This window comes from Carica papaya, chromosome 7 (assembly GCF_054855325.1).
Source record: "Carica papaya isolate Zhongbai chromosome 7, ASM5485532v1, whole genome shotgun sequence".
Lineage (NCBI taxonomy): Eukaryota > Viridiplantae > Streptophyta > Magnoliopsida > Brassicales > Caricaceae > Carica > Carica papaya.
Genome location: NC_142315.1, coordinates 8,555,495 through 8,576,903, shown reverse-complemented (window position 1 = coordinate 8,576,903; position 21,409 = coordinate 8,555,495). Strand labels below are relative to the sequence as shown.

The 21,409-nt window shown below is 34.8% G+C and overlaps 1 protein-coding gene across 1 annotated transcript; it reads right to left on the bottom strand.

The window, feature by feature from the left end:
- Positions 1-16,888: 16,888 nt before the first annotated feature.
- On the bottom strand, positions 16,889-21,057 carry LOC110809356 (cytochrome b-c1 complex subunit 7-2, mitochondrial-like). Its single transcript, XM_022035167.2, has 4 exons — positions 20,861-21,057; positions 20,578-20,735; positions 19,990-20,037; positions 16,889-17,189 (listed from the first exon to the last, which is right to left on the bottom strand). The coding sequence occupies exons 1-4, from the start codon at positions 20,952-20,954 to the stop codon at positions 17,121-17,123; spliced, it is 369 nt and encodes a 122-aa protein (XP_021890859.1). The 5' UTR covers positions 20,955-21,057; the 3' UTR covers positions 16,889-17,120.
- Between the last annotated feature and the right edge of the window lie 352 nt (positions 21,058-21,409).

Here is a 21,409-nt window from a genome sequence, read left to right as displayed (position 1 = left end):
GCTACCAAGAGAATAACCTCGATTCAATAATAAGCAGATCCGAAGATCCGCATGATGGGTGACATAGATCTATTAAGGGGAATGATGCAATGGCTAAGGATTACTCATGAGGTGAAATTTTAGAAATGCCCTTAATGATCTTGATTGGACAATCATCTTCGCGCCACGTCAAGTTGATCAGACGACTAGGATTCTTGAGCTAGGTTATTTAAACTTCCTTCAACTAGCCCCCCAAAACCCTAGTTGACGAAGAGAAGTTGAAGAAAAGAGAGTAGGCATCGGAGAAGGAAGCAATAGATGTTGGAGAAAGTCACAGAATCCAAATCGACACCTATAAGTGCAATTTTCACTATTTTTCTTTTTTTTTTCCTTTCTTTTTTCAACCATTTTTGATTGCTTTACCATGGTTTAAGCTTGAAACCTCCAACCCAAGAGGAGGAGACATGAACATCATGATTAATGGTTGTTTGGGGCAACACGATCAGCCTCTAACTTCGGTGAGGATACTAGATCCCTTCTATAATCGTTTGATTGAAGTTTGGCCTTTAAAATGATTAGATTAATTGTAATTTTAAATATAATAAAATTAGAGTGCTGATGGTGACACTTGAAAATAATTAGATTGATTTTTTAATATATTCTATGGATATATATATATATATATATATATTTATACATGTGTTATTTTTATGTTTGTGCTTGTATGCTGTGAATCTTGAGGGATGGTTATGGGATGACGTATAAAGAAGGTCGTTCATGGCTATTTTGTGTGAGTGGAGTTAGATACGTATTTGTGTGTGTGTGTGTGTGGCAATATAGGTTATAAGTTGTTGTGAGTGTGTGATTCGGTCATGTGTGTATGTGCATTCCAACCGCGAGAGTGTGCATCGGTGTAGTGGATGAGTAAGGATGTATTTTGTGTCATAAATACATATATATACATATATATCAAGATAATCATCATATTTATATAATATATAAATTATAAAAAGTGTAGGGAAGTAATGGTATGCTTAACATGTTTGAAAATGCTTGTTGTGCATGAGTGTAATACATGCAGTGCATTGTGTACATATATATATATATATATATATATATATATATATATATAAACATAAGTATCATTAGATAAGATAAAAAGGAACATTGTGTACCCACGTTATTGTAGGGGGGAGGGTGTTTCATGTTTTAATTTCATGCAGTAATGATTACAATTATAATTGGCAAAACACATTTAATTATGTTTATTAACGGCATGAGCATTTAACATACTTTAGCAGGAAATGATGTTGTGTAGGAGTGTGTGAAAATGTGTTTGAGTATCAGTCATATGTAATATATGTATGATCTATACATAGAATTCTGCATGCAAACTGAGTATTTGAACAAAACAAAAATGGCTATAGAAATACATGCAAGTTTGGTGGGTAAAAGTGATGATTATATCTTGATGACTAAGTGATGATTATATCTTGATGACTATGTGTGGTTAACCTTACTATGATACGACAAATACTTATGGTGCTCACTAAGTTGAGGAGTGAGAATGACCGATATTTATAGCACTTCCCTATATAGGGGTGAGGACGACCAACGTTTATGGTGTATGTGACATCTCAAGTGCTAATTAAGTTCAGATGCAGATACAGAATAACGAGTGCATTATAAAATTTAGGCAACAGAACAAAATTATTACAAATCCCTTATAAATGTATATGAGTACCAGTACATATATATACTAAGGTCAGAAGTGGTTGTAAAATACAAAACAAAACATAAGGGTCACTCTTTTCACTATATTATTGGACTCATCAGAGTGTGGGAACAGTCATGCACTCAGACTTATGGATTCACGGGATCCTCATAGACTTCTAAAGGTAGGTCAACCTGCAGTTTCTCACTTTCTTCCTCATCTGGGAGGGGGGGGGGGGGACATGGAAAGAGTAAGTTTCATATGTTCAGTAAAAAAAACAGTATTAAATTAATATCATAAGATTTCAAAAGTTAATTATTTTGACTTAAGAGGTTACCATTTAACCTTATCGTTTACCTATCTCACAATATGAAAACTATTTATTTATTAAGAAAACGGTATGTTAATACATACAACCAAACATACATCATATTAGATAATATAGAAAATCAAATAAATAATGAAATACTCATATTTTTGTGTCATACTTCGCGAAGTCGTTATAATTTCCATCTCTGAGGGCAGATAGTGATTTTTAACTTTTCAATTAGAATGACCAGATCAGATATAGGTACAACAATTTGCTCATACCCATTTCTAGTTAGCCAAACTATGGTATGATCTATGACCACAGTTGTACCAGCCATAGTGGCCCTAACAGATATCTATAGTTACGACATTACTTAGCCACAGGTGACCCCTATAGATAGTGTAATACCATACTTTTCAGAGGGTACACCATCATCCATTGGGAGTAGTCATCTTACATCTTTACAGACCAGATAAGGAATGGAGAAATAGATATCTCGAAGGGTAAGGGGAATAGATACCCCGAAAAGTAAAAAGAGCAGATACTCCTCAGAGATAAAAAGTCCAACGAGACACTTGATACAATATGCATGTTAATATAGATACACTTCGAACCATACAGACTTTATTCCACATTTCTCTTTTTTCTCTCTTTTATACTTTTTATTTTTACCGATTATATATTATATTTATTACATGCAATTCATCAAGTGTCTATAATTCACATAGCATGCTTGAAAACAAGAATAATTCGACTCATCTGAATATATAAGCATACAAAACAAGTAAAATCACAATCGTATTACATTAGTTTATTTAAAAATATTCCTTAAGACGTCGAAAGAAATACTAAATTCCTTACCAAAATCTTGATCTTTTCTCATTCACTGTTCTCATTTCTTTCTCTTCTCTTCTCACTAGAATACTATCTCTTTCTCTTTCTCTCTCTCTAAATCTTTGAAAAATAAAAGAATGGAAGTGTGGAGAGGAAGGAAAGGGGAATGACGATTTATAGAGTTTTGTAACTGTTGGATTCATGCCAAGTGCCGAAATCCAGTGAAGAGAGATGAGAAAAAGATGCTCGACACGAAAATAAAAGAGGAGGGCTTCCTCCATCGGCGGCAGTGGCACACCGCCTGAGGCAACAACGACGCACTACTCGAGGTGGCAGTGCCCCAGCCGGCGGGCTGGAGGCTAGCCTGCAGGCGTACAAGCCTCTTGCCGTGTGTGCAAGGCCTAGACACTATAGGCGCTACGTGCAGGCCCTAGGCGCATAGGCCTGTCTACGTAGACCTGCTGCATGGACGACGCACGCACAATGTGCAATGCCTATCCGTACACGAGGTGGTAAACGGATGGCCCGTCTGCACGCGACAGGATAGCACAGGTCTTGACTCGGCGCCGTGCGCATAGAGGGGATGTGCACGCTATGCGTACGTCATGTGCGTGCATGCGTGCGGATGGGATGTGCACACTATGCACACATCCCGTCACTGCTGTACGTGCATGTGCGTGCGCACAGTGCCTAACACCCACGCATGCAACTTGTCTCCCCGCGAGATTTTCTTCCTGATTCGCTATTTTTCGATTTCTCTCTTAATTTTTATAATTAGTTTAAATAAGTTGAACGCAAAATAATAAAATTTAAATTTAAATAAAATTTAAATAAATTTTAATAGAAGTAAATTAAATAAAAATTAACTAGATTTATGAATCATGATAAATATTAAGTAGAGTAAATTAATTAAGTTTAACGAGACCAAATGACCGAATAAATGTGGTTTCTAAATCATTTAAGTACAGTGATAAATGGTGTTACAGTGTCCATATAGGTTGAGGTATGGGAACAATCTATATTTATGGCGCTCACCTAGGTTGAGGGGTGAGGATGACCAATGGTTCTTATGAGAGAATTTCGAATATCCACATATAGTAGTGATTCCTATGGGCCATAAATTATATTTGTATGAAGAGTATTGTGAAAGAAAATATGAAGGTAACCAAATTTTAAATTCTCAAGTGAAAGAAAAGCATTGATGTTACTAGGATTGAAAAGTGTTGTTATTGAAAATAAAATTTTTTTGAATATAAATCTAATGCGTTCAATAGCATTTGTGAATGAAATGAATGCAGTAAAATGTAAATTTAGTTTATGTTTATGTTAAATGAAGGAATTAAACAAGTTTCTAAGTCAAAACTAATTTTGTGAAAAGTAATAACCCATCAGTTGTTTTATTTTTTTTTTCTACAGTGCTTTAGATGAGCTATTACGTTGTTGGTTCTTGTATCTACTAAGCTAGTATAGCTTATCTAATTTATTATTTAATATTTTCATATCAAAACATTTAGGATCTCGTTCCTGAACAATAAACGACTTGCTAGGAGGCTGTTTCTTTTCTTTTTACTTTATTTCAAGATAATACTTAATGTTATTCATTTTCTTCTATAAAAGTTTTTTTTAGGACTTAGACATGCCTCATGAATATTAAGTACCTCTAAATATATAGGGAATATAATTTGATTTTAAATCTTTAAGGTTTTGTTGTGCAAGATATTTTCATAAATTATTTATTGCTATATGTTAAGATGCGATCGGGACTCCGGATGGGAATTCAAGTCATTATAACACACATTGCATTAAAAAATCATAACAATATTCTTACACCAGAGAAAAATTCAAGTACAATAACAATCATGCAATGTGAACAAGTCCTTAAAAGAAAAGGCATAAAAATCAACTATTGTCTATCTTTCTGAGATTTTGATTAATATTTCCTTTACATCATCCTTCAAGCAACAAACTCTTTGCTTGTTTCACTCTTCACTTCGAATGTTTCAGAGTTGCGACAAACAACACTCAAGGATTTTAAAGAACGAGTTTGCTCATCTATGAAACCCTAGATTTTCCAAGGTTAATATATATGCTGAGTTGAATATATAGAAGAGCTTCACTTGACAACAGACCTTCCATCTAGTAGCAGCTCTCTTTTGATTTGCACAAACTAGGTTCAAACATTATCTATTTTGACCTTATATGGTATTATACAAAGTCTATAATGCCTAAATTTAAATTAATGTAAATTAAATTAATTTATAATTGTAATTTTTTAACTTTAATTTAGTGTAAAAATGAAGAAAATTTAATGGAGGATGAAATTAGAAACAATTTTGGGAAAAAAATGTGAAAATTTGGGTTCTGATGATATTTTTGAAAGAAAAATCAGAAACTGGGGGTCAAAATATAATTTAAGAAAGTTATGCCATGTAGAATGCCCAATCAGCAGCCCCGACGAACCAGAACGCGACGCGTGGCAACAGACACTAACATGGTGCCACGTGGACGATTCGTGTTCCCGTGATCGAACGACCTAGATCTATTTTTAATTTTTCTACCAACCTTCATTTCTGTGTCAGTGAGTAGCGTGATATTCTTATTGTGCTAGTGTAGATAATTCCTTATTTGAAAATTTCAGATCAACAGGAGCAGGATCGAGAGCCCAATCCACAAAAGAGCCACAAGTAGGATGCCAAGTTTATTTTATTTTCTGTTTATTTCCTTAGTTTATTTGTATTTCCTTCAAAAATGTAATTCACGTAACACTATTTGATATTTTAAGTTATTGTGTAGGAATGTAAACACTAACTAATCATTTCACTTTCGCATTTACTTTTATGATTTATTTCCTTTGAAATTCTAGAGGTATTACAGTTGGTATCAGAGCCGTGTTTCTCGGACACATTTCTTACACAAAATCCTTAGGAAACACAAAAAATAATAAATTACCACTCAACCATTCCTTATAAAATGCAGGTACAGATAGACGAGGAGAGGAAGACCCCCACTAAACTGAGCAGCCAGGGAGGGTTCGCTTAGAGAGGATGTTGACTGGTTATTTGAGATGATGGAGAGACTCATTGCTGTCCAACAGGCCCGGGAAGAAAGGAGGGAGCTACCTGACCCGCTCCGTTGCCATAGGTTGAGCCATCCCTGCAGCGAAAAGATCCCGAGCCACTCCGATATGACCCTGCTCCTCCACAGTACCACTCGGCACCACCATAGTATGATATGATGCCCCAACCACCACATCACCTGGTACCACCACAGTACAATCCGGTGTTTCCACTGTATCATCAAGTACCACTGCAGTGCCATCTAGTACATTCTCAGCACAGTCCAGTCCTTCTTCCACGGGACCCAGCTCCTCCCATGATGAACCCAAGCTACATTGAAAGGTATAAAAGACTAATTCCATCTACTTTTACAAGGGGATTCTCCTTTGAAGAGGTCGAGTACCGGTCAATTGAGACAGAGAAGGCCTTCATGACTCTTGGGGTGATTCCTGAACAGAAAATCATCCTTGCTACCTACATGCTGGTGGGAGAAGCAAATCGCTGGTGGCAACTTAAGCAGGCCACCCTACCCGTTCCAGTCACTTGAGAACAATTTATGACGGTCTTTCATGTAGAGTACCTTCTAGAGCATCTCTGACATCTGAAGGAGATGGAGTTTGCACATTTGGTCTAGGGGGACATGACGGTATCAAAATGTGCTCGCAGATTCCTAGAGTTAGGCAGGTATTCCCCTGAGAGCATGATGGATGAAGGTAGGAAGGCTAGAATATTAGAGTAAAGTCTCTGTCCTGAGATCAGACAGCAGTTGTATGTGCTCGAGTTCAGTACTGATTCGGCAGTTTTGGCCAAGGCGCAGTTAATAGAGAGGAACCTTTGCACTTTTTCTCCAGCGGTAGGGAATCACAGACCCTTGTCTCCACACCGCAGACCAACACCTATTGTACCTGTTTAACAAAATAAGAGACCCAAGCATATGACTCAGGCTCCCCCTCAGGTTCCAACAGCAGAACGTGGTAAGACCTGTCAGCACTATGATAAAGATCATAGCGACCGACCCTACTATCACCTCAACAACATCTACCGCGTATATGGTAGTGCCCAACATAATGCAAGGGAGTGCCCGAGGAACCAGAGCCAGACTAGACCTCCTATCTAAGGTAGAGCTTACAATTTCACTCAGCAAGATGCAGAAGCCAACCCGAATATGGTACATGGTATGTACACTATCTGTAACAATCTTGCTCATATTTTGATTGATAGTGGTGCATTGCATTCATCTGTTTCACATGTTTTTGTATCAAAATTAAATGTATAACCTGATAAACTTGATTTTGTGTTATTTGTGTTTACTCCTTAGAGTATGACACTACTGGGGGAGGTTGTATACAGAGCCTGTGTCATAGATATAGCGGATAAAAAGTTGAGTGTAGACCTAATAGAAATTGAAACGAGAGAATTTGATATAATTTTAGGAATGAATTGACTAGCGGCGTATCATGCCATTGTAAAGTGTTTTAACAAGAAGGTTGTATTCAATCCTCCTAATGAGAAGTCATTTACAAATTAATAAAATCGTTTATAATTTGTTCCCTCATGGAAATTTTTTTTATTATCGAGTACTTTAACCCGGTTGTTTTCCCTAACTAAGCAAACCTAAGAAAAAAATTTGTATTCAAGAGATTCTAGTAGTCCGAAACTTTTCAAATGTGTTTCCGGATGAACTACCTGGACTGCCAGTGGACAGAGTAGTCAAATTCACCATAGACCTTCAGTCAGACACCCAACCTATTTTGGTTACTCCTTACTGCATGAGTCGTGTTGAGATGGAGGAACTGAGAAAACAAATCACTGAATTACAGGACAGTGGATTCATCCGATATAGTGTGCTCCTTGGGGAGCTGGAGTCACATTTGCAAGAAAGAGAGATGAGATGTTAAAGTTATGTATTGACTATAGAGGTCTGAATAGGGTCACGATAAAAAAACAAGTACCCCCTCCTTAGGATCGATGACCTCTTTGATCAGTTGTAGGGTGCCCAAGTTTTCTCCAAGATAGACCTGTGTTCAGGTTATCATAAGGTAAAAATTAGAGCATAAAACATTCTCAAAACAGCCTTTCGAACCAGGTACATACACTATGAGTTCCTGGTCATGCCATTTGGACTAACCAACGCTCCAGCCATTTTCGTGGACTTGATGAACAGGATTTTCAGATAATTCCTGGATCAGTTTGTCATATTGTTCATTGATGATATCTTAGTTTATTCAAAAAGTAGAGAGGAACACGCTCATCATCTGACTCAGGTTTGACAGGTTCTCAAAAAGAAAAAACTATATGTGGAGTTGAGTAAGTGTGGGTTCTAGCTTGAGCAGACTACCTTCTTAGGACACATCATATCAAAGGATAGAGTGTCAGTGAACCCCGAAAAAGTTGAAGCAGTACTCGGATAGAAAAAATTGTCATCAGTTAAGGAGATCCATAGCTTTCTGGGGATAACATGTTATTACCACAAGTTTGTGAAAGAATTTTCTAGTCTAGTTGCTGCTCTGACTCGGCTCACAAAGAAGAACGTCAAGTTTGAGTGGAATGAGGACTATGAAAAAAGTTTTTTAGAACTAAAGAGACGGTTGACTACTGCACCGGTATTGGCCTTGCCGAACGGATCGGGTATATATACAGTTTACAATGATGCCTCATATCTAGGGTTGGGTTATGTTTTAATGCAGTATAGGAATGTCATAGCCTATGGGTCCAAAAAATTGAAGAGTTATGGAAAAAACTACCCCACTCATGACTTAGAACTTGCCACAATCATCAACACCTTGAAGACTTAGTGTCATTACTTGTATGAGGAGACCTTTCAGATCTATATCGATCACAAAAGTTTGAAACACATATTCACTCAAAAGGATCTCAACATGTGTCAAAGAATGTAGATAGAACTCCTCAAGAACTATGATTACGACATCTTGTATCACCCGGATAAGGGTAACGTAGTAGCCGACGCACTCAGCAGGAAAAGTATAGGTACATTAGCTCATTTGATGGTTTTAGAATGCAGACAGATAAGGGCCCATAACAGGTACAGCTTCAGGACCTGAAGAGAGTCACATGTTTGGGCCACTTGACTGTTCAGCCTGAGTTAATCCAGAGAATAAAGGAAGCTCAATCCAATTCCACCCTAACAGCCCTCAAGAAAGATGCAGAACAGGGAGTTAACTCAGAATTTTGAGTATCTGCCGATGGGTTGCTCAGATTCCAAGACAGAGTGCGTGTTCTAGGTGATAGTGAGTTAAAAAGGGACATTATGACAGAGGCTCATAGCTTAAAATTTGTCATGCATTGCGGAAGCACTAAGATGTATCAAAGTATGCGACCCCAATTTTGGTGGAACGAGATGAAAATAAATGTAGCTGACTTTGTTTCTAAGTGTTTGGTATGTCAACAAGTCAAGACAAAGTATCAACGCCCAGGTGGGCTACTTCAGCTATTTTTAATTTCGGAGTGGAAGTGAGAACATATCACCATGGATTTCGTGATAGGATTGTCTAGGGCACGCTCAGGATATGATGTCATCTGGGTAATTGTTGACCAGCTTACCAAGTTTTTCCACTTCTTGGTCATTAGAATGACCGATCTCTTAGACAAGTTAGCAAGAATGTATATCCGAGAGATAGTCAGATTACATGGAGTGCAAGTGACAGTAGTGTCCGACAGGGACCCCAGGTTCACTTCTCGATTTTGGTCTAACTTTTAGCAAGTCATGGGAATGAAACTGTCCCTTAGTACTTCATTCCACCATCAGACTGATGGACAGTCAGAAAGGTCGATCCGCACACTTGAGAATATGCTATGAGCTTGTGTTCTTAACTTCGGGGGCCATTGGGATGACCATCTACCTTTGATAGAGTTCGCCTACAACAACAGCTACCAAATAAGTATTGGCATGACTCCGTATGAGGCGTTGTATGGGCACTCATGCAGATCGCCGATATGTTGGGAAGAAATGGGTGATATGAAACTTTTCGGCCTAGATCTCGTAGAGTAGACTACAGTAAAAATAGTTAAGATATAAAAAAATTCAAATGGCTCAAAGCAGACAGAAGAGTTATGCGGACACCCGGAGGAGTGATTTGAAATTTGAGAAAGACAATCGGGTGTTCTTTAAGGTCATTCATTTCAAGGAAATCAGTAGCTTTGGCATGAGGGAGAAACTAAATCTCCAGTTTATTGAGTCATTTGAAATCTTATACCGAATTGGTACCACTTCCTACAGACTGACACTGCCTCTATAACTTTTTAGGGTCCATAATGTGTTTCATGTATCCATGCTACACAAGTACAACCCAGACCTCTCTAACGTCTTGGCCCATGAGCCTCTTCCACTATAGGAGGATCTGTCCTATGAGGAAGTATCGGTCAGCATTGTAGACCGAGAGAGCAGATTACTCTGCAACCGGAAAATTTCCTTTGTCAAGGTCATATGATAGAATCACACACCGAGAGGGGCCACATGGGAGCTAGAATCAGACTTTAGAGTCCAATATCCTCAACTGTTTGATTGAGAATGAGAGAGACAAATTTAAGAGACTAAATTTCTTTTAAGACAGGAGAGTTGTAATGTCCAAATTTAATTTAATGTAAATTAAATTAATTTATAATTGTAATTTTTTAATTTTTTAACTTTAATTTAGTGCAAAAATGAAGCAAATTTGATGGAAGATGAAATTGGAAATAATTTTGAAAAAAAGTGGTGAAATTTTGGATTCTGGGGGTATTTTTGAAAGAAAAATCAGAAACTGGAGGTTAAAATATAATTTAGAAAAGTTATGCCACGTAGGATGCCCGGTCAGCAGCCTCGACGAACCAGAACGTGATGTGTGGTAACAGATGCTGATGCGGTGCCACACGGGAGGCCACACGGATGATCCGCCTGCCTGCGATCGAACGGCCCAGATCTGTTCTCGTTCACACGGACGTCCTGTATGCATTCTCTCCCCAAACATGATCGGACGGTCAGATTTAAACGCGATCAATGGTCCAGATCTACTTTCTATTTAAATGCGATCAGATGGTTCAGATTAGATCGCGATGAATGGCCCAGATTCACTCCCTATTTAATCACGATAGGACGTTCCAGATGAAATGCAATGGACGACCCAGATTAAATGGAGAAAGATATAAATAATCCTCTTCACATCAAACACTAACCCTAGCCGCCAGACCTGCCCCCCCTCCCCCCCCCCCTCCCCCACCGGAGAAGAAGACCCAGCTGCCGCCACCTGTCGTCGCGTCGAAGCCCTTTCCAATTGCCAAAATAGGTAAAAATTTTCCTCTTTGCTAGGAATTCAAGTTTAAACACCCCCATGGTCAAATTGGAGCTAAAGGACTGACAGATTGACCTGAAATTGCGTGTAAAGCCCGGCGACGCAACTGCGGATAATTGAAAAAATTGACTCCGACGAGGCCTTTCTCGATTTCCGTTATGCGTAATTTTTCTACCATTGTGATCACCGTTTTCTTCTCTACAGGTTAATCGGAGCAAAACACCCAACCACAAAGTGAGCTGATGGGGCCGCCATATTGGAGAGCCCCGCCGCCGATGAGTTTAGGTTTTTTATTTTTTTTCGGCCAACTGAGGCCTTTTAACATATTTTCTCGTAGGGATTGATGCAAAACTAATAAAAAACAACCAACTTGAGGCAAATCGCTGCCGCAGGCGGTAGTGCTGTCGTCGAAACACGGCGGAGCCGTGTGCTGGAATTCCAGAATTGGCCAAAAATGGGTCCTGACACTTTTTTTTTTTATTTTTTTGGGATATTTGTAGGTACTTATAGCGCGTTTTAATCCACGGAGAAAAATTCAGAGAACCCGGGAACCGCTAGTAGGCACAGTCAACAGTTTTAATTTTCGGATATCAAATTGAGTAAGAATCTCTCACCCTATTCTTTGTTACATAATTGAAGTCTAATTAATAATAATACGGTATTTTGTGCAATTTAAAAAATATTCATAATTAATTACGGGTTAGTAGTGGAGTCAGAATCGAAAATTATTCACTACTGATTCTATTAATTTATTTTATAGTTTAAATACATGGTAGTAATTGATTGATCGACTTTATAGCTTTAAATGCATGTATTATTTATTTGTATGGTTACGGTTGAGTTAGAAAAGTAGAGGTTAAAGGTAAATGAAAAATTGTGTGATTAAGTGAATGGACAAAACGGCAGCCTTACTGATATATTGGGAGATGGTGGACGGACCGGGTCCATTGGGAACCCTACCATGAACGTTGTCTCACAGTAGACGAGGTATCGGGACTTGATAATTTGGTGCTCATACCGGACGGGGTATGGGAACGACCCGTTAATTGAGAATGTTAAAGAAAATGATTCATGCATAGTGGGGACATCCCTGTGGACCCCTATGAATACCAACAGGTTGATGAAAAGGAACAGTTGTTGTTTTGGTTTATTAAATATGAAATTATAATCTGTGCATGTTATCGATTGAATATAAAATCATGATAAGTGATATGCTATTGTCTCTATAGGTTGTTTTTATAAATCTCGATACGATAAGTAGATGGTAAATGATTTTATTATTGACAAATAAATTTGCTGAATTAAGTGCTTCATTAGTTGTTTTTAATTTTTTTACCAACCTTTATTTCTGTGTCGTTGAGTAGCGTGATATTATTACTGGGTTGGTGGACCTCATTCCTTATTTAACTATTTTAGATCAAGATGAGCAGGATGCAGAGCTCGATCTACAAGAAGGCTACAAGTAAGATGCCAAGTTTATTTTATTTTCTGTTTATTTCCTTAATTTTTTTGTATTTCATTCAAAAGTATAATTCCCATAACATTATTTGGTATTTTAAATTATTGTGTAAAAAATTTAAAATCAATTTCAATTAAATCCAACTAATATTCTTACCCAATTTTATCATTATTTTTATTTTTATTTTCATTAAATTAAATTAAATTAAAATCTAAAAAATTCAAATAAAAAAAATAAAAATAAAAATAATATAAAAAAAAATATTTTGAGTGTTACAATCTAAACCCTAATTAATCATTTCGCTTTTACACTTAATTTTATGATTTATTTCCTTAAGAATTCTAAAGCCGTTACAAAGTCCAACCAAGATCACGTAACCCATAACCTATTTAACATAGTGTCTTCCATTAGATTTGTTGGGTCAATTTTTACTACTATAAATTCATTCAACTGATGATATATTTTATTTATTATAAAAAATGTATAAGACGAATAGATATTTAAAAAATTAAATCAAACATTTAGAAAAATTTTAGAATCTTAAAATATATGAAACTAAATTATTTTACTTTGATAAATTAATATTTTTTACAATAAAAAGTTACTTTATTAATTAATATTATGTTTGGCTCAAATAAAGCAACGAATACGTACGTAGGTAAATAATGTATAGGTAATAGATATATAAGGTGCACGTGTGCTAGCCTATCGACACGTAGCACGACCATGTCATCCTATCTTTGGAAAGAATAGAAAAGGTGCGGCAGGCGGCTGGATGAAAATATATATATATATATACTATATTTGTTTAAATATGAAAATTTAAAATTTGAAAGTTACTACATAAAATAAAAAATTGTTTTTTTTTTTTTTTGTAAGTCCGGTGCCGAACAAAAGAAGGTCAGGGCGGCGTCAACTAACGGTCAATAGTTGGAGTTTAATATGATGTCAACATTACACTTTCGGCTTCGGGACTCTCATCGAGAAGAAAGTGACGAGTCAACCGACGCAATGTTTTAGACAGATCAGACGGTGATTTAACGTCACACGTGGAGGGCATTAAATGAACTTGTCTCAAGATAAGGATCTGGGTTTTCGCGAATCATATCACTTTCCTCATATGTAAAATTATTAAATTAATTACTAATTTGGTAATTTACTTAATAATTAAATCAATTAGGCCATCTAAATCTTTGGTTTATAATGATTATGATCTCTTGATTTTGTCTTATGATTTTCAACTATTATTATTTTTTATTTTGGTCCCAAATTTTTTTTCAAAATATATATTCCAACAAGACTTATATATTCCTTCCATGAATTGATGCTAAGTAAGTTTGCATTTTTTTTTTATGGCATAAATTCGCATACTTATGATAAAAATTTAGTTGGTAAATAACAAATATAAGTTGAATATCAAGCTTAATGCCAAAAAGATACTTAATATTTATTAAATAATAAAAAAACATATTTTAAATTATTAATCATTTTGAATAAAACGTAAAATTAAATTAAATATTACAAAATTTATGATCTATGATATTAGGTTTGAAAAAAATAAATTATTTATAGAATAAAATTACAGTAACTAATATATATTGAAGAGAGTAGAGACATATGAAAATTAAAATATGATCTTATGTGATGTGATACGATATGGGTTGCAAGTAAGATATTGTCTCTCTCTATTATTCAAATAATCTTAAATCGTGTTGATATCACAACTATTTAACATAAATAATTATTTTATCACCATCACTATTGTTATTATTTACTTATCATCACCAGTACCGCTGTAAATATTAATATGAAAAGAAAAAATAGTTATGTGTTTTTTTCTATTATATGTATATATGTTTTTTACCCGATTGTTTTAAATATATAATATGTTAAAGAATTTTGCTCATATATAATTAATGTATCCAACTTTTCTTTTTAATTTGTGCAAGTGTTCAATGCACATAAGAGAATAATAATAACTATAAGTTAAACGAGTATAACAGTTATACGTAACATTCACAATATTTTTATCTTTTATGCTTTAAAATAAAAATCATACGAAATATAATTTAATTTTTTATAGTATATTTTTATTTAAATTAAAAATTTATTCTTTTTTTTTTTGGGTGATGATTTAACACTTGTATAATTTCATTTTCAATCCTACACAAATAACCAATAGTTGTCATACATTTGGGATTTTCTCTTTTTATCAAATCAACTTTCAAGTGGTCACATATATAGCATTGGGATTAGAATAGTATTAAGTGAGATATTGTTGTCATTGATTATGAAATGCATACTAATATTGCAACATGATTTGAGATCATTAAATTTATTTATTTATTGAGGGATTTACTTATTTTTTCAATATAAATATTGAATTTGAGGAGTGATATTAGTTGGAAAATTCAAGAGAGAAGATGGATTGAAAGGGATATTACATGTATTTTCATAGATAGATATGACAATACATGGGAATTGAATTTGGATTGAAATGCATGTTGAATTGATAGCCCTACTCAGTTCAATGATTGAAGAAGGACATGCTAACCACTCATGAACCATGCAACTTCAGAGCCATGCATAGCGTATATAGGAGAAAATGATGGTACAATGGCCTCCTCTTCTCTTTTGGGTTAAATCTATGCAATGCATATGCATACATACATACATATATATATATATATATATACTAGAGGTTGTTGAAATTATAATTAAGTAAAAGTAATTTTAAAATGAAAATAACATAATATTTGATAAAATTTACTATAGAAGTGCTGCTAATATAAAATGTAGTATTACATTTAATTAATTATGTTATAACTTATAAATAAGTGTTGAAATGCTAAAATATTACAAACAATAGAAGTTAATTATTATTATTATTATTAGTTAAATTATTTTAAATATTTTTTATAAATTTTTTAACAGTTTAAATAACCTATTTTAATTTAGCTTTTTATGTATTTATTTGTTCCATTAATGTTTTAATATAGTGTAACTTTTATTTAAAAATAATAATCAAATTTAGTATAACATTTTATATTAACAATCTTTTAACAGTAAAATTTATTTCTACACTGTTCTCAGTAACTCACAACAAATGTCCCTTAAAACCAGTTACTACTTCCTAAGGAAATTAAAAAAAAAAAAAAAAAAAAAAAAAGAGAGAAGTTCCAAAGGTTTTTTTGTGAAGTATTTCTAGCCAGACATGTAATGGGTACGTATGATAGATTGTACATATGGTTTCTTTCTCTCTCTTTTTTCTTCTAAATACAAAATATTTCGAGGAGGTGCAAACCCAAAGATTCCGTACGGGTCTGTTCACATCTACCAAGTTCGATTGAAGGAAAATAAATGCAGGAAAGAAGAGGAAGATGGACAAACAACAAGATTGAGATGGGTTCCACTCCAATTGCATCAGCCTTTTAGTTTTATTTTCAGAGGTAGGCCACCGATTCCATTCTCCAATACATTTTTACTGCAGACCCACAACACAGCTGTAGTAAACAGGCTGAGACAATGTTAGCAGCCAATGTCATGTTTGGTGCACGTTTCAGAAGAAACATCAGGATCATTTCCCACATGATTGCATTTATCAACACATACATATACGTGTATCCAACAATGTGGTGGTGGTGCCAAGTTTGTCGTTTCCATAATTCAACAACTAAATCTGGATGGTAATCTCTGTCATAAATTAGCAGGGTCCAGCTTAGGGAATCTTGGCAATTCAAATTTTTACATTGACAAGGGCAAACCTTTCCAGTAGGGTTGCTTGGGGACTATATCACCTCAGTATCAGATAGGGGATCTCAAGCGTTGCAGATTTTCAACTAAAGTAAGACAGAAATCATAACAAGATCATATCACATTTACATCGAATCCCTTTTGCAGTATGTGTATGTTTAAGACGAGTCCCTTTTGCAGGTTGTGTATGTTCAGGAAACAGACGGCAACTTCTAAGCATTGTAAGGATTGAAACAAGAATAAGACACCAGACACTGCTGAAGAGTGAGCTCCGCGTTCTATGCAATTTCTGATCGACGCTTCATTTCTGGGTGAAAATTGTTCCAAGTTCAATAACAGGCTCAATGTTGTCAACATAATCATGCCTAAAACAGATAATTAATGAGTTGGGGCTTCTCTTAACGTCCATAGAGACAGCCTCGCTCATTCTCTTCCAACTAAAGCCATGCACTTACGTATGGAAAAATAATCAAATTAACAGACAAGGGGACATAATGACTCTTAAAGTAGCATCACATTTCTCAATGAGAGGAAAGTAACAAAAACATGAAGCATTGACTTCATTGCGGTCAATAATGCCTGATTATTTGAACAAGAATGCCTGAAGAAGCCTATTAGCATTGTGCATTCCTTCCTCTGTTATAAAAAATAAACTACCACATAAAAATATAATTTCACTCAGACATTCACACCAAAATAAGCAGTAGCAACAAGGGCAATAAGATGCTTATGGAATGGTGCGCTGATAGAGGGGCAAAGCTCCCAAAGCCTCACGTTCTGCTTTCTCCTTCTTCACCTGTAGGACACAAACAAATTAACACTTCAGTACAGCTTCAAATCTATGCAACAACCATGCATATCTCACTCCAGAGTTTTACCCTTACAATGATTTTACCATTCATTCGAAATAATTTTTGTTTCCCTCTTAAGACTACATTACCCTTAAAAGAATCTCTTTCATACAGCTCGATGGCAAGTTTAATGGTTCATTATAGATAAAACAGTTTTTTTATAATTTCTCTGTTTGATGTGGATATTGTTTTCCATATGCAATTCCTGAATGGACAATGCTAAATGTAAGGCTATGTTTAAAATAATTCTATAAATCTTGTAGAATCTCATTCCTAAACACTTGATTCAAGTGGAAGATGGTGAAAACCCTTCATAAATTATAAATGCTTACCTCACATGGAATTCCATGTGGAACTGAACAATGCATTTGCAATTCAATGCAACATTAATAGGATTTGAAATGCATTATTTTAATTCCATATGGAATTCTCTATGGGATCAACTAGAATTATTTTTTAGTTGAACTTAGTGTGAAATTTCAAATGAAATCTAAAAAATTTAAGAATTTGTCCTAAATGTTAAATGCTTTATCATAATAAATCAAATGAATTTTTGGATGCTTCTTATGGAAACATTTATCTAGCATGCAGAGGAAGAAAACAAAATTTGCACTACATTCTTCCTACAGAAATCCACATCTTTGATCTTCTTCTTAGATCTAAAGTCCCAGAGTATATTTTTTTGAAAGGCTTAAATCAAAGTTAATCCAGTTCAATTTAGACAAAAAAAAAAAACAGAAACTTAATTCTTTCCTGGTAAAGATGTCCGGCAAAGAATTTACATGTTACAACATCACTTGATAACCTCTTCTCTCATCATCCTTTTCATTTTTTCCTAGCTAAGGCCATGTTTGGAACAAACCAATAACATTTTTTTTTTAATAATGCATTTAGAAATCCACAACATAGATTAACTGGGAAAGAGACAAACTTTATTAGAAGATGATGAAAAATGAGCTCATTTTGAATTCCAACTGAAATAAAGTGCTATAAAAATCAAGGTAGGTTGGAATGCATTTTTTTACAGAATCCCTAATGCATTGCCACATCTTAACTTGAAATCCAATGAACTCATTTTTTATCATTTTAGATTAGATTCTTACATACTCCTAATTAAGCTACACAAATTTCTAAATGAATTCCACAATTTCTTGATTTGCTCCAAACGTAGCCTAATCATCTATTGAAATGAACATTAGACAAAAACATGCATCAATTCATTACAAAAATATTTTCCACATTGGTGATCGATCATGGAATTTATTAAAAGCATGCATTATGATAAGATGCTAACATATTGTGAATCAGTTCATCAAGGATAGAATACAATATTGTGTTTGCAATTAGTTTTACCAACATAATAAGATAGAGTTAATAGTCATCCAATTTTTTGATAGACTTAAAAAAGGACATCAATCAAACTCATGCTACCTTTTCCATAACAATCTGAGAAGTTATGATAAAGTCCAAGGAAGACTGTAAATTGCCTGCTATATGCTCCATTACATCGGTTTCAGTTAAAAAAGTTATGGAACCTAAGGGGCAGTGTTTGAAACAAGACGTGGACAATGATTCTCTCTTACATCATTCAGGAAAGCATGTGGCACTTGGCTCAAATTTGAAAACCAATGACTGATTAAACAGATCAAAGCCAAGATTTTAACATTTTCACATATAATAGTTCTAAACTTGGGCCTATCTTTTTCTTTTCAAAAACAAACTTGAGCCATTCTTTGTGCTACCTATGTTGAATTTCTATTTTCTAAGAGTATATTTCTTCTAATATTTATGGTTTTTCAAAACAATATACTACTCCTGACACTAGAAATAAAGAACAAAGGTCTAAAAAGTAAGGAACCATCTTATATAATACAAGTACAATTAAACCATCATCATCAGGATACTTACAAAGGACTAGAATGGGAATTTTTCCATTCACAAGCCTAACAGTTTGGGGTTGGAGTGTTCATGGAGAAAATTATTGCTTTTTCAATGACAGACTCACTAAAATAGGGGATGACATAGCTAATAACAATGCATATATATATTGTTTAATTCATCTAAACAAGTATGACGTCTGAGCTCCCAAGATAATTGCCTTAAAATGTGAAAACATTGTTAAAGAATAAAGATGCAAGAAGGTATGCACTAATCCCGAGTCATGTATCATAAAATCTAAATGAGGAACCTATTGTCAAAGAAAAAGAAATTAACATGTCAAAACGATGTGACTGAGATGATGAAAAGACTTATATTCATTAATTTTATTTTACAATAGTCACAGTTTTAACACTTTCTTGAGCATTCTTTCGTAATCATACACTCTTTTCTGTATTATTTATCAGTTATAAAACATTAACACAAAAAATTTGTTTACTCAAGTCCTATACATGCCACACACACCACAGCATCTTGTTTTATCTTGTGTATCATATTTAATTCGATCTTGTTCTATTTCTTCGTTATACTAGACACTACTAATTAGCACAAGAGAATGATTAAGGAACTCTTGATTCTGCTTGCAAGTTTATGAAGATTAAAATACAAAGATAATCTCGAAAAAGTTGTAAGCTATTCAACAAGAGATGTATGTAAGAAGTATTGCAGGTATTTCCATCAAAACGAGGAACACTTATGACATACACACATCCAAGCACACACCTATGAACAAGCATACGCAGATGCAACAGCACAAACACATATAAAAAATCAAATGTATATCCATATATTTGCTTGAGCACTTACCAGAGCCAGCATATCTTGAAGATAGTACCTAAATGGTGTCTGCTGTGCCTGCATAAGATCGATTGTTAAGGATTCAACAAAATGCTTAAAATTCTCACCCACTAAATATTTTTTTGAAATTAAAAAAAAAAAGTATGAAGTTATTTCATGGCAACAACAGGATGTATTTCTCAATTATATGAAGATATCTATGAAATCATATCATATTTTTAGTTTCCAACAAAATATAAACACGTAATGGACAAGAATTGTCCCCCACTCGGCTGTATCCAGTGACTTGAATTCCATAACCCCTCAGATAACACTAGGATGCATCCCTTATACATACACATATGTCCTATCATATTTTATAGCGTTCTACAAAATATAAGTTTAATTGAAAGAAATTGCTTCCACTTTGGTTGCCTTGAGTTTGTTCCCATGCTATCTTATAACGTAAGATTGCTCAAAATACCATTACCTAGATTAAAAAATTAGACTACATTTTAGAGCGCTACCAATTTTTTTTCCCCATCCTCTCCCAAGTTCAATAAATTTTCTATCCGTTCATCAATGACCAAAAAGAAAATGAGATATATAAAAGAATACCTGAAGATTCTCGTGAAGGTACTCATGCTTCATGGAGAGGTCGATGGCGCGCTTGAGACGCTGATTGCGAGCGTCGACTATCTCTCTCGGCAGCCGATTAAGTGCCTCCTTCACGTCCAGATCGTAGTACGGATCGTACAGATCATCGTATCTGAGACCTGATTTCGCCGATCCAAAATACGAAAGAAACATATAGATTAATACACACAAGAGCACAAACAGAAGATTATATGTAAACTCAAAAATGGACGCGGAGTTAGGGTTTTCAAGAGAGGAACAGTACCATATTTGCGGAGGCGAGTGGAGACAGTCTTCATATGCTGACGCGCGAACCAGTTCTTCTTCGGATCAACAAAGGACCGCAAAAACGACGACATTTTTGCCTCGTTCTTTCTGCAACTCTCTTCCCCCAACACGTTCTATCCAGAAGTTTCCCTTCGTTCTATCTATTTGCGCGTGTCATGAAACGTAGTCTCCCATCAGCGAACTGCAAAAGAGGTCTATAAACGACGCCGTGCAACGGTTGTAGGTCAAACAATTGATATGGCCCAACACTGCGGCCCGGCAGCAAGGCCCATTAGTTGATGTTACCATTTGCATCAAAATTTTTTTTTAACATACATGATAATACCCAAATTTTTGTTTTATTCTATAATTATTCCCATGATATATTTGAAAGAGAAAATCAATAAAATTATATTATAAGGTAACATATATAAATTTATAATAAAAATTGATTCTTCGCTATAAAAAAAATAATTTAAAAAAAGAATATTTTTATCTAATAAAAGTATTACTATTGGTTGTTTTTAAAATCTAATTAAGCTACCTT

Coding starts and splice junctions, on each gene's coding strand:
- LOC110809356 (XM_022035167.2), bottom strand. CDS start 20,954: ATGTCGTCGTTTTTGCGGTCCTTTGTTGATCCGAAGAAGAACTGGTTC. Junction 20,038..20,577: donor ACCTTCACGAGAATCTTCAG/GTATTCTTTTAT, acceptor GATCTTATGCAG/GCACAGCAGACACCATTTAG. Junction 17,190..19,989: donor TTCAAGATATGCTGGCTCTG/GTAAGTGCTCAA, acceptor TGTGTCCTACAG/GTGAAGAAGGAGAAAGCAGA.